The 14,679-nt window shown below is 44.1% G+C and overlaps 1 protein-coding gene across 1 annotated transcript in view; it reads left to right on the forward strand.

Moving 5' to 3' along the window:
- Positions 1 to 551: 551 nt before the first annotated feature.
- The window catches only part of RNF150 (ring finger protein 150), a 251,746-nt gene continuing 237,618 nt past the window's right edge, over positions 552 to 14,679 (forward strand). The window contains exon 1 of the mRNA XM_077755891.1: positions 552 to 996. Within this exon, the coding sequence (XP_077612017.1) occupies positions 552 to 996 (445 nt within the window). The remainder of the gene's footprint in view (positions 997 to 14,679) is intronic.

Consider the following 14,679-nt stretch of genomic DNA (forward strand, 5'->3'; position numbering starts at 1 on the left):
CCCCAGGTGATGCTGATGCAGCCTTCTAACTGACAGCCATTGCCCTAGACAGTCCAGGTGTGCTGCTGGAAGGTCCTCGCTACCTCCCTGCCTTCCCCTGTGGCCCTAGCGAATTAGGGACCCCACTGCCGTTCTTCCTGCAAACGATAAGAGGCACCCTCGTTTCGCTATACTTAAGGCGCAGAAAGTCGTTCCTGTACTAATAGGCCAAGGGGTCGCTTCCCCTTTTGCCTCTACCTGGACCAAATCAAAATCGGGTTGAATTCGAGGCCCGGCAGGGGTCGCTGCCGCCCATCAAGAGAGACCGTGGGAGCGTGGCAAGCGGAGCCCAGAATCTTTGACATCACACTAAGCTCCTCCTTGCACGCACACATTATACACACACACACACACAAACATATACAGACACACACAGACCGCGGTCTCCCCTCTGTCCTCTCTCCCACTGCCCCCAGGTTCCCCTGCACGGCAAGTGCGTCCCGGTGCCCGGCGGAGCGAGGAGCGCAGCGCCCACAGCGTGAGGGACCGACCTNGGGCCCCGGCGGATAAAGATGGCAATGTCTCTCATCCAAGCGTGCCGCAGTCTGGCTCTCTCAACATGGCTGCTTTCCTTTTGTTTCGTGCATCTGCTCTGCCTGGACTTCACGGTGGCTGAGAAGGAGGAATGGTACACCGCCTTCGTGAACATCACCTACGCGGAGCCCGCGCCGGACCCCGGGCCCGGAGTGGCTGGGGGGGGCGGGGCCGGGCCGNCGCCCAAGCAGGACGCCCGCGGGGAGGTGGTCATGGCTAGCTCGGCCCACGACCGCCTCGCCTGCGACCCCAACACCAAGTTCGCCGCCCCGGCCCATGGCAAGAACTGGATAGCCCTCATCCCCAAGGGCAACTGCACGTACAAGGATAAGATCCGGAACGCGTTCCTACAGAACGCCTCCGCGGTGGTCATCTTCAACGTGGGCTCCAACACCAACGAGACCATCACCATGTCCCACGCAGGTAAGCGGCCGGGGCGGGTGCGCGGCGGACGCGGGGGGAGGGGCGCCCCAAGGGATGGAGGCGCCGAGAAGGATCCCGCGCCTGCCTCCTAGCTCCTTTCTGGGAAGTCTGCGCAGAAGACGCGTCTCTGTTCCCAGGATTAAGTTTTGCTTTGCGTTACTTCAGGAGGGTTTACAAAGAAGGGAGAACTAATCGGATCGCGGGGGGCTGGGGGAGGTGGGGGAGCGGGAGAATGGGTTGCGATTAGCTAAGCGTCGGACGTGGGTTCGCCGAGGCGGGCTAACTTTTCCGAGGAGTATCTGGAAGGTGAAGTTTGGGGGCAGGGCTCACATATTGTTCTCGGTTGTGGACCTGGCGCGCACCTGTTTGTAACCGGCAGATCTGATAACTCAGCTCTGCGCCGTGTGCATCAGGTATACTACTGATGCAGGCGTTTCTGTGTCAGGCGGTGGGTAGGGTTACTGGTGCTGGCAGCTTACCGCCTCTAACTTGCTCCTTCAAGTCAGGTTTCAGCTCTGGGAGGTTAGGAGTTTCCCCCTGCTGGGTTGACGCACTTCATAAATAATAATAAAAGTCCTGTGCGCCGTGCCATTCGGAGAAGCTGACAGGCAGGCAGGATGGTAAATAATCCTCAACCTGCTAAGAAGAGCATGGTGGCCATAAAGTTATGCCTACTTTTCCAGTATTGCCTTATCCTTTGCGTGATTGGGAGGTGAAATATGCTGGAGGTTTTCCTTCCGGCAAGAATGAGGCGATTTCAGGGTAGAAAGAATAAGTTTTTCTTAATAATTGCAGGTTGCCAGGGCTAGAAATACATTACTGCCCCCAAACTCGTATTTATTTACCCTTAGGCCTGGCGTGCCAGTGCTTCCGTGGCAGGAACAACGACAACAAAAAGTCGTCTACAGCCTTGTCAGCATAATCAGCAACTTTTAGCAGTCCGGCCTCCTTGAGTTGGGCCCTCCTTCCCCAGGGGGGTTCCTGGGCTGAGGCTGTGGCATCCAGAAGGAGGGGGAGGAAATAGTAAGGACAGATGCATTTTCTGACAGGAGTTGCCTAATCAAAAATGTCATTTTCTTTAAAAGCCAGGTTTTAATAAACAGTTGTGCTACTGAAACGTAACGCCAAGCTTTGGCTGTATTGTTGGGGGGTGGTGCATTCTTGGGGACAAGTTTTCATTCTGAGAGCTGTCTTACCTGTTAATAAACGAAGTATAGAATTGGTCTGTCTCTGGCAATCGACTCCAGCTGTCTTCACAAGGAAATTGTCAACCTTAACACAAACAGTGGAGTGGGGAAAGTTCAGTGCTATCAACATATAGGCCAGAAAAATGCAGTCCCTTAATTAATGAAGAGTAGAGGCAGTTCACTTCTTAGAAAAGCTATGATAGAGCATTTAGGAGCATTTGACAGATTTTCTTGAGCTCAACAGTTTTGTAGGGGAAAAGATTGTACCCCAACATTGAGTCCTAGGAGCACAACTTAAACTTTATGATATTCAAGGATTTGGAGGACTATGGAAGAGCACTTTAGGTCGTGTGAAGTATCTTTAAATAAACATTTAATATTTAAACCTTGATTTAATGGGTTGTGAAGAAGGTTTTTTATTTTTTCCCCTTCTGTAAATTCCAAAAAGATTCTTACCTAACTTGCAGGGTTCTTTAAATGTTTCTCTGTGCATATGCATGAAATGTTAAACTTGGCTGCTTTGAACAGAAAGAGGCATCATTTGTTCCTGTCTAAAAAGGTTTTCCAGAACTGCCGGCACATTGCATCAATTAATGGCTTGCCTGTTCTTAAAGAAAGCTGATTTTCCATACAAACGATCCTTAAGACATAGTGGGAATAAAGGGTTTAGTAATAGTTTGAAAGTTAAAGGCTAAAAAATGTAAACAAAGTTCTCTATTTTCATTATTCTGTTTCCAAATATGTGTTAACACTGTATTTGCTAATAGCTATGAAACTTCCATATTATCATTTGACATATTGCCACATTAGGAGATGCGTTAGTCAGAGATTGCATTGATTTTTGCCAAAGTCTCATTACAAGGAGATACATGACTGTGAAGCTTGGCAAACCCTCCACTTTACTCTTAAGTATGTTTCCCGAATTCCCGACACTGAGATGCCATCACTGATCTGGCTGTCCCTGTCCTGCCCTCGGCTGTAGAACTTGAAGGCTTTATTCTTTTTCTAGTTAAGTTGGAGTCAGATTTCTAAATTCATCTTAGGAAACAGTACACATTTTAGACATGAATTCGTACTCCTATTTTGTGACCATGGAGTACAATATACCAGGGGATCCTTACATTTGTAAACTTTTAAATTCAGAGTCTCCAAAAAACGAACATCAGCTTTTGGATGATTTTTAAAAAAATCTCACCTCTCCTCTAAATCCTTCATTTTTGGAACTGCTAGCTTTAGGTGAGAAGGTCAGAATTCAGTTACACCATCATGTAATATCTATGCATTTGGGGTGACATGATCCCAACACAGCCACTGTCTTGAAATTCAGTTAAATAGTAAGTCGATTTCCCTTTCCGTATAAATTGTCTGATTTTTTTTTTTCTTTTCTTAAATAACTTGGGTTTCTGCCACTTCTGCAGTTACGGTTTCTCATTCACAAAGACCTAGATTCTCCTAGAATACACTGGTACTTTTACTTTGTCACCAGTTTTTAAAAATCCTTTTGAAAAATATGACTGCTTTGTTGAGAAAGAATTCACATTTACAATTCACACATTTAAAACATGCAGTTTAATGGCTTTTACTATTCTGAGAGTTGTACAACCCTCAGCACTAATTCCAAAAAGAAACCCTGTGTGCATTAGCAGTTACTTCGCTTTCCTCTCCAGACCCCCAGCCTGAGGCAATGACTAATCTACTTTCTGTATATTTGCCTATTCTGGATGTTTCCTTTATGGATGGGACCATGCATACATCTGTAGCTGGCACATAGCAGTCAATAAATATTAACCCTGAGAAGCATTGTACACAGTGATACACTTATCCATAAACTGGATCAAAAGACCCTTAGGATGCACTGAGGCCGTAGCAATGAAGGCCCCTGGGAAGAGCTCTTCATTATTCACCTGCCCATGCCTCGAAGACCAGAGCAGCTGTGCTGATTTCTGTCTGGCTTCTATGATTTGAGACAGAGTGTTCCAGCTCCCTCTGATGCTTACTGAACATTTAAGGATTCTCCTGTTGCATTTGTGCTTTGTCTTGGCTTAAACTGAAATCTCGTCCTAGCAAAGACCTGTATGGTCAACATGGTAGATCTATATGTATGGAGACAGTTTGTGACTGGGTTGTGATATTGAAGAAATGATTCTTCCCCCCCCCCCTTTTTTTAAAAGAGTGTGTTTGCTGTCTTTGTCCATTGCCAGTGTACATACAAAAGGAAGTGAGAAAACTAAACATCTAGCTGAATGGAAGAACTTTTGAGTGACTTGGTCCCTAATAGTAGTTAGAGATGGAGGAAGGGAAGAGGCGATTAAACTGTTTAGAGAATAAGCTTGACGGGGAGGAGCCCAGGATGGAATCTATCTCATGTATTCTAGCACTTGTCCGAGGTTGGAGGAGAAAACGGGGGGTTTACTGACACTTTCTTGTGTTGGTGTGTGCTAAGAGTTCTATTTTTTACTTTTTTTGATATTTATTTTTGAGAGAGAGCACAAGCAGGGGAGGCGCAGAAAGAGGGAGAGGGAGGATCCTAAGTTGGCTCTGTGCTGACAGCAGCGGCAAGCCTGATATAGGTCTTGAACTCCTAAACCACGAGATCTTGACCCCAGAGAAGTTGGCCGCTCACCTGACTGAGCCACCCAGGTGTCCCTGAGACTTTTAATTCATGGGTTCTTGCTACATTTGTGGCTGTTATTTTAATTGGTAAAGTCTACCTTTGCCTTAACCTATTTAAAGGAACTGGCTGCTATAATTAATTTTTTACAGGTCTCATAATTTTCTAGAGTATGTGTCTTACATTTTCCCTTTAATTGGTACTTTTGCATTGACTCTCTTCTTCAGTATATCGGAGTTCTCTCTTTGAGAAGTGATAGTATTGGCCATGTAGCACCTACTCTGTGTCAGGCATGTTGTAGGTACCTTATGTGTCTTAGCTCCTTTAATTCTTGTTTTTTTAATTTTTTATGTTTTATTTATTTCTGAGAGAGAGAGAGAGAGAGAGAGAGAGAGAGACAGCATGAACAGGGGAGGGTCAGAGAGAGAGGGAGACACAGAATCTGAAACAGGTTCCAGGTTCTGAGCTAGCTGTGAGCACAGAGCCTGATGCGGGGCTCAAACCCACGAACTGTGAGATCATGACCTGAACCCAAGTCGGAGGCTTAACCAACTGAGCCACCCATGCACCCCTTAGCTCCTTTAATTCTTACAACAATGCTCAGATGGGTACCATTATCACCCCCATTTCACAGACCGAGGAACTGAGACCTATATCAGAGGTAGGTCGGCCATGCATGTGGCAGGTGGTGGAACCAGGCTTGCAAACCTGAGTAGTGGGTCTCCCGAGTCTGTATTTGTAACTACTGCCCCATATTCTCTCTGAACTTGAAAGGACACTGTAAAAACTGTGATGACTTAGTAACGCACACAGGAAACGATGTAAAGCGGATTGTTCAGAACGCTTTACCAAGTCTATAGGCTGAATGAATGCGCTGTTGACTCACTGCATTTTTGAGATGGGAGAGATGGGACCTCAGGCTTAGGACTCCCCTCCTCTAGACATGCCTCTGGTTAACTGGCTTTGGGTCAGTCCCTTTTTTAGTCTGGACCTCTGTTTTCTCCCTCTGTAAAATGAGAGGTTTGGATTAATTGATATCTAAGAGCTGCTTGAACTCCGTAATTTATTCCTTGTCTATTCAGAAGTCAAGCTGTTTCGACTAAAATCAGATTTCTGCCTTTTCTTTGTCACAGAAACAGACAGCAGGGACCCGTGGCCCTTGTGGCAATAGGCAGCTGGAGCGGAAAGCAGCTGGCCGTTTATATGGGCACTGTGCTGGTTAGGTGGCCTGGTCCCCATCACTTGTGGTCTGGCTCCCGGCCTGTGCCACTCATTTTGCCCCTGCCTCAAGCCCAAGGCCAGTGTGTTTGGGGCCCCAGCTTTATGGAGTCAAACCAGGGTTAGTGAGAAAGTACAGAACGCAGACTTCTTTTGTAAAGGGACGTGCGCATAAGTATGGAAGAGCTGTTTATGTAGGGGAGAGGCTACCTTGAGAGGTGAAGTGTTCTCTTGTGTTCTGACTGAAACTGAATGAGGGTGCCGTGGAGTTGCTGAGTGCAGGAGTCACGCACAGGGTTCCACTGGGTGATGCCTTAAGGGTCTTCTGAAGCCCGAGCTCTCGTGATTCTCTATCATTTGAGTATTTAAGAAACGCTTGGGCCTCAGTTTTCCACCTAGCTTCTCTGCATGCGCCTTAAGAGAAAAATATCATTTCTGCTTGGTCTTAATCTCCCAGGCCAAACAATGTTACCCTCCCCATTTAGTATTTATATACTTACTTATTTGGCACTAAACCTCTTCACCGGTCTCTCTAGTGGCAGACAGACATCCAAGAGCCAGGAATTCCAGACTCTGTTATTAAAAGCCATAATTCAGTGTCAGAGTTAGATAACATTCTTGGCAGTGTAACCTAATATGGCCTGGGCATTTCAAGACACTGTATGACTTGTTTACTAGTTCGGGTCATGACAAATCCGGGGGATTTGGAAGCAATCTTATGTTCTACCTTCCAGTCTTTAGTAAGAATTCCATCCTTCTCTCTCCTGATGGCTCTGTTCTTAAAAATCCCCAGGCTTCTCAAAAAGGAAGGAATTTATGACCATGAAATCTGGAAAGATTTAGAAAGAACCTGGGACTTTTTAACTTTTCCTACTAGTTTTATAGGAAGGAAGAATTATGCTTCTGATGTGATATTCATTTGTCTAGGACCCAGCTTCCACTTTTGAAAAAAGACATTAGCCATTATCATTGCATTTCTGGACCTAAAACTTAGTCTAAAGGAAGTTAATACCTCAATAGCCCCTGAGAGTCTGAGCTTATCCCTAGAGGACATGCTTCATCTTGTATACACTCTAAAGAGGATCTTCACTTACTGCTGAGTGATTTGAAGTGATGCTGGAATGCAGTGTAGTTGATCATGTAAATTGAGAGATGCTAAATTTGAGTCAAAATGAAATTCAAATCCTATTCAGATGATCTCTGCTCTTGAGGATTTCATTGGGAACATAAAACCCAGATGAAGAAAGGCAGCCTTGTGCTGTGTGAGTGTTCTTCACTAAGCTACAATTATGGGGTTCCGGTCAATGGAAACCTTGTCTATAAGTATAATGTAAATTTTTTATTTTAAGCTCTGAAGGATCATTCACTTGACAGTTTAACTGAAGTGTTCTTTACGGACTGAAGTCCAAGTATTTATGGTTCTGTTTCTAGTTCTTATTTTTTCTATGTGACAGGAAAGTTGAGTTTCTTGTACTTCAAAAGCAGTGGTGATAAACTGATTTCTGTTAGCATCTTAAAAATTTTTTTGTCTATTCCATAATGTATATGTGGTATTTAGAAAAACTTATTCAGTAGAAATAAGCATCCTGTATCATAAAATTAAGGCTTATTCATTTGACTGTTAGCCTTTTTGGTGTTAAATGTGTGAACATCTATTTCATAATAGAGGTGAAAGATGTTTAGAAATAATTTTGTATTGAATACATGGCTCTTGCATGTCCTTTCCCTGGGCAAAGATATATAATGAGTACATAGAAGACATATTTTAGGTAAGATACAGGAAATGTTTTGTTCTTTAACCAACTCAACCTGGTATTTCTCCATCATAAGTGGCTTTTTACAAAGTCCACTTAAGCATTGTTGAAAAGGCAAAGATTTGAGATTTTCCCGAGCGTTGGCATGCCTTTTTTTCCTCCTTAAGTTTTTCTTTGGCTCCCCCTTTGCCTAGAAGATATTTGTGCGGCCATTCTATAAACTTATATCCTGCATCTGGAATGTAATTCCAAATGACCCAAAGAATAGTGGAACAGGAAAGATGTTTTTCCCCTTTATTTACCAGGAAGCTGCTGGAAATGTTTTTCCTCCCCGATACCCTCCGGATTGGCCGCCTCTCTCAGGTCCCTTCTCTAATGTGACCTCACCATGAAGGCACTCCCTAGCTACTCTATTTAAAATAGCAGCACCCCTCCCCCACTCACCATCCCCCACACTCCCTCCCTCCCGCTGCTCTCTCTCTCCTCTCCTCCCCCCCTTCATTTTACTTCTCATTAACATGTTTGTTGTCTCTCTCCTCCCACCGGAATATAAGAGCCACAGGAAATGGGACTTTTAGACATTTTTTGTTCATTACAGTTTCCAAAGCCTAGGAGAGTCCCTGGTGCATGGAAAGTGCTTAGTAAATATTGTTAAGGTCTGTTAAATAACCTGGAGATTGGAAAGATGGACTATGTTAATATGTTGGTCTCTCATGTCATGAAGAAATACTCTGTGACACTAACATTTTTCTTAGCTTTTGACTTACCTAAGTGAAGTCAGGGAGATTCTAATTTGAGTCTCCCACTAAAATGTTTATTCTATGTGTAGGATGTGGCAGGAAGTAGGCGCCTGGTTCATGTCATTGGCCTAAAAGGAAAGAAGACATAAGCAGAAGGGTATCAAAAATAAGTTGCAAATACAATTCTGTACATGTGTTTATTGTCTTGCTGCTTTAGAAAATATATATCTTTTTCTCTTCTTTTAAATGAGAGACATATGCCTTATAGAAAAACTTGAAAATATGGAACATTTAAAAAGAGGGAAGATAACACAACCACCCTTAACCCAACCACTTGCTCTTTCTTTCATTATGTGGGTACATATTTGCTTTTACCAAATTGGGGATACATTATGTGCTTTGTGGCTTTTTAAAATTAAGGGTCCATTTTGAAATGTCTTTGTTTCCACAATATTTCTGTGATGATCGCACTTTCTCCCTACATAAACAATGCTACTGTAAACATCCTTGTGTGCCTAAAAATAGGTGCATATCAGTGGTTAGTTTCTTAGGTCGAGTTCCTGAATATGGGACTAGTCAAAGGCTTGTCACGTGTAGCTGTAGAGCAGGGTTTTTTGTGACCCATTCAGTGGTCTTTAGAGGTATGCTCACTCACTAGTCTGGCTGTATCGGAGGGGAAGGAACCTTGGTCAGTTATTGGTGCTCCGTGGAATCCTAGCCGAGCTCTTCTGCAGGACTTTCCTCCAAGCTAGACTAGTTTGGCAGCTGGGGAAAGACACAGAAGATGGAGACTCAGAAGAAATGAAGCTCGGGTAATAGAATCATCAGGATGGCAGTTGGCGGAACCCCTCTGTTCCCTTAAGGTCTTGGGGACATTAAATGCAAGTTGAAAACCGTGGGTCTGGAAACACAGGTTTCATTTGTGGTTCTGCCTCACATTGGCTTTACCCATGGCCGGTTACTTCCCCTCTCTGGAACTCATTTTCCTTCATTTGAAAGTGATGAGCAGGAGGCTCCTGGAGGGGAACTTGGTTTAGATTAATGATTCTCTCCTCTGGCTGCACATTAGAATCACCTGGGGAGTTTAAAAATTACGGATGCTCAGGTCCTACCTGCAGAAATTCTGATGTAATTGGTCAGGTGGGCAGAAGATGCTCCAGATGAAGCTAATGTGCCGCCAGAGTTGACAGCCACCACACTGGGTGGATCCACAGTCCTCCTTGACCTCTTATATTCCATCGTTCGTCTTTTTTTTTTTTTTTAGTTTATTTTGAGAGAGAAAAAGAGAAAGCATGAGTGAAGGAGGGGCAGAGAGAGAGAGGAAGAGAGAGAATCCCAAGCAGCTCTATGCTGTTGGTGTAGAGCTTGACACAAGGCTCAATCTCATGACTGTGAGATCATGACCTGAGCCGAGATCAAGAGTTGGAGGTTTAACTGAGCCACCCAGGCACCCCACCTAGTTCTTAATAATTTAAAAATATAGTGATTTTTTCCTTTGATAGTAGCTGAATTCTACATGAGACATTTTTAAATTTCGGGCTTATAGTGATTAAAACTATGAGGGTGTGTACAGTAAGTATTATTTCAAGACATGAGTTAGTGATTCACTAATAATTACCAGATTTTGGAGACCAGCAAGAACATAAACAGATGGCAAGTACAAGAAAGCACACAAACTTCTGTAATAGTCAAAAAGTACAAAACTGAGTCAGAAATCATTAGACAAGTTGGGTGAAATTTCATTAATGTGCTAAATGTCCATTATTTTTTTCTTAATGTTTATTTATTTTTGAGAGAGAGAGAGCGGTCAAGCAGGGAAGCAGCAGAGAAAGAGGGAGACAGAATCTGAAGCAGGCTCCAGGCTCTGAGCTAGCTGTCAGCACAGAGCCTGACGCAGGGCTTGATCCCACGAACCGTGAGATCATGACCTGAGCTGAAGTTGGACGCTTAACCGACCGAGCTACCCAGGTGCCCCTAAATGGTCATTATCTTATTGTAGGCTTCTGGCATTAAAGGTAGAGATGCCATGGTATTTTTACCAACTAGAAAGTACCCCATTTGGCACATCATGGTTGTCATTACCCAGTTTGGGAGGCAGTATAGGGTAGTGGTGGGAAGGACCATTCTGGTACACAGTCGGCCTGGGTCTGAACCCTGACCCAGGGCCTAGGGAGACATAAAGCACCACAGGTATAGAGATAGAAATTTGAAGTCTTCTGGTTGGTGAGAGTGATGTGAGGTTGTAGGATTTGAGCAGAGTGGAGAAGATGCTGCCAAGAGCTAAGAGTCTCACAGGGCAGATGGGCTTGGATGCTCAGGAAGCAAGGGATTAACCTAAAGCCTTTGAATCTTTACCTGTGAATGAGCCTCCTGTGTTATCCATCAGAACTGTTGTGAACTTAACACAACAGAGTAACGGAGCGACTGTGAGCATGTGATGTTAACCCTGGTGGTTGTCGAAAGAAATACACTGGGACTCGGACTCCAGTCTTACCACCTGTATTATCACCAACTGAATCCCAGCTCTCGTGCTCTCGGCCTGGACTGCCGTCACTGCTGGCTGACAGCCAGCTGCCGTTCCTGTCCCCTGCAATCTGTTCCCCATACAGCAGACAGAATGCATTTTTAAAAATCAAAGGACATCACTCCCTTGCTCAGATCTTCTGGGGGCTGCGTATCGTACTTGGAACCAGGTCAGAGGTCTTGCTGTCACTCCCATGGCCTGGCCCGGCCCAGTCCCTGCCTACTGTCCAAGCCTCTTTTCCAGCCACGTTTCCCCTCATTCTCTCTCTCCTAGCCCCTCTTTCTGGTCCTCAAACATGCCCAACTTGCTGCCACCTTGGGGCCTTTCAAAGGCTCTTTCTTCCAGCTTTTTTGATATAATTATTATCTATTTATATAGCAAATTATCTCTTTATGAAACATCTCTTTATGCTTCTGAAATCTGTGAGGATGACTCCCATTAGGAACATCTGGTAGACATGTATCTGGTTACCCCTTATTTAACCAAATTATTTAAAAAATTTTTTAATGTTTATTTATTTTTGAGAGAGAGAGAGAGCATGAGTGGGAGAGGGTCAGAGAGAGAGAGACACACAGAATCCAAAGCAGACTTCAGGCTCTGAATGGTCAGCACAGAGCCCGACGCGGGGCTCGAACCCACAGACCGTGAGATCATGACCTGAGCTAAAGTTGGACGCTTAGCCGACTGAGCCAGCCAGGCGCCCAACGAAATGATTTTTTTAAATGCAGCTTGCTCTTCTGTCACCTGTACCCTGAGCGCAATAGCTTTCAGCAAAGTGCAGTGTGGTAGTGCCAGGGTCATGGGGTTTAATCACTCGAGTCGGCAGGGAGAGTTACCAGTCGCCACCCGCAGTGTTTTGCAGATTTCCTCCAGATGTTTACATGGCTCATGCCTTTATATCCATGGAGACTGCTCAGTCGTTCCCTTTATCAAGGGTTTTCCCTGACCACATGAAGTTTTGTGGGAGTTTTTTGTTTTGTTTATCTGCTACTCGTCCTCTTCTCCTTTATTCTCCCTTATTTTTCTTCGTAGCATTTATCATCATTTGAAATTATTATATTGTTTCATCCATTAATTTACTTGGTTACTGTTGATCTCCCTTATGAGGGTATAAGCTCCCCAAGGACAAGGTTCTTGTCTTTTTTTTTTTTTTTTTGTAGTTTACTTTCGGGACAGAGAGAGACGGAGCATGAGTGGGGGAAGGGCAGCGAGAGAGGGAGACACAGAATCTGAAGCAGGCTCCAGGCTCTGAGCTGTCAGCACAGAACCTGATGTGGGGCTTGAACCCACGAACCGTGAGATCACGACCTGAGCTGAAGTCGGACACTTAACCGACTGAGCCACCCAGGTGCCCCACAAGGTTCTTGTCTTAACTGCTATATTTCTGGAGCCTGGAACATTAAAGGCATCCAGTAAATATCTTTTGAAAATGAGCAGATAAATGAAAAGTAGAATATGTACCCATCCATAGTTAAAAAAATTTTTTTAAATATTTTTTTCATTTTTGAGAGACAGACACAGCATGGGTGGGTGAGGGGCAGACAGAGAGGGAGACACAGAATCGGAAGCAGGTTCCAGGCTTTGAGCTGTCAGCACAGAGCCCTACGCGGGACTTGAACCCACAAACCATGGGACTATGATCTGAGCTGAAGTCGGATGCTTAAACAACTGAGCCACCCAGGCACCCCTGTACCCATCCAAAGTTTTCAGGTGCATTGGTCACTTAAAGGATGAAGTAATGACTATATTACATACACATCATTTGCCTTACATTGAACATTAGATTAAAGCTGAGAGATTAAAAACCTCATTTCTTATCCTGTGCACAGCAGAACTATTCCTCCTGGGCCTGTGCTAAAGGGATTCATCTACTGCCTAACTTGAACTTAACCCTTGATGAGGTGCCTCCTTATGGGGCTCAGGGAACCATCCTTTCCCTATTCATTATTCTTAGCAAATGGAAAGGGCCTTTTTCTTTTGGCCTCCCTTCAGGAATGTTGGAGGGTCCGGAGCAGGAAGCCAGTCCTTATTTTCTGAAATCTTCTATAATCCTACTAGTGTACCTGAGGGGACCTGGATGTGTGGTTTCCAATACCTACAAACAAGTGTTTCTCTGCTCTGAGGCTCTCTGCTTTGGAGGTCTGCAAGGGCTCTTTTTACAGATCATGGAAGAGAAATGTCCTTTGAAGTCAGCTGTTATGAAACACAGCAAGAGATCTGAAAGAAGTAGCTGGGCATGGTGCTGCCTAGGTGTTTTTACTAGGAGTTGGGCATCTGGTAGACTTGGTACTTCAAGGGAACCTGAGTGTTACCCCAAGGAAATCTTATGGGTCGATGGTAAATGCTACCTGTGTCGCTTATGAATCTGCCTGTCTGTGTACACGCTTCATTTCAGAAGAATCTAAAGTTAATGGGGCAGGAATAAGGATGTCACGATTTCTCCAAAATGAAGGAAATAACAAATGACAAATGACCGGTGAGATATGCCAAATTGTGACCCTGTGGGCAATGAGAAAACTATGAGAGAAATCTTAAGTTTTCTCTGAAATTGAGTAACAGGAATTTGTTAAAGCAATTGTTGCTTGCAGCACTATAGTTTGCTCTAGAGTGAATTTAATTTTCTATGTATTTGCATGCTTTTACTTTTTAGCTCTTAAGAACTATATGCATAAAGTTTGAAGCAATTAGGTAATATTATCCCTATCATAATAGGGATAATTGTTCATTTTCTGTGGAAAATATGTACTGTATCATTACTTTGTTCTTCGTTTCTTTCATAAATGCATTTGTTATAGGAAACTGATCCCATCTTATTGAGAAATTAATTCCTTACCTGGCTACCTGTCCTACTATAATGTGAGATTCCTTTTTTAAAGATTTTTAAATATTTTTATTTATTATTGAGCCAGAAACAGAGCATGAGTGGGGGAGGGGCAGAGAGTGAGGGAGACACAGAATCCAGAACAGTCTCCAGGATCTGAGCTGTCAGCAGAGAGCCCGATGCGGGGCTCGAACACACGAACCGTGAGATCATGACCTGAGCCGAAGTCAGACGCCTAACCGACTGAGCCACCCAGGTGCTCCTAGACTGTGAGATTCCTGAGTGAAGGTGCTTTATGCCTCCAGCCCCTTACCGTGATAACCACAGGTTTCTTCAATGATTTCCCATCTGTGGTAATACCTATTCTGGTCAATCATGACCTATCTTGATGTCATTCACCTGGTGGGAGGTACCTAGCCTTTACATCAAGCATTTAAAAGAAATAATCCGCGTCTTATGAGGCTCACCTTGGCAAACGCTAAGCCTGCCCAGGAGAGGTAAGTGTCCCTCTCCTAGGGCCATGCTCAGGAAAAACATAAAGTGATGCTCTATTACATCCAATCCGAGTTCCATAGATTAAAAGTCTCTAGTCTCTTCCATCCTGTTCACCCCTACAACTGCCTTGAAAAACCATTCACCTAATTAAAACTCGATTCTTTTAAATTAGAAAGTCTTATTCCCTTTGATTCTTGTAATTTGGCTTACTGCTGTCTGAAACGAATCAACTTTCTCCCTGTTCTGTCAAGATACTAAATTAAGTATATCTTAGCTTATTACTCATGAAGGCTTCTGTGTTTTATTAATTTAGTCATATTGTGAAAAAGATAT

This window comes from Crocuta crocuta, unplaced genomic scaffold (assembly GCF_008692635.1).
Source record: "Crocuta crocuta isolate KB4526 unplaced genomic scaffold, BGI_CrCroc_1.0 scaffold112, whole genome shotgun sequence".
Classification (NCBI taxonomy): domain Eukaryota; kingdom Metazoa; phylum Chordata; class Mammalia; order Carnivora; family Hyaenidae; genus Crocuta; species Crocuta crocuta.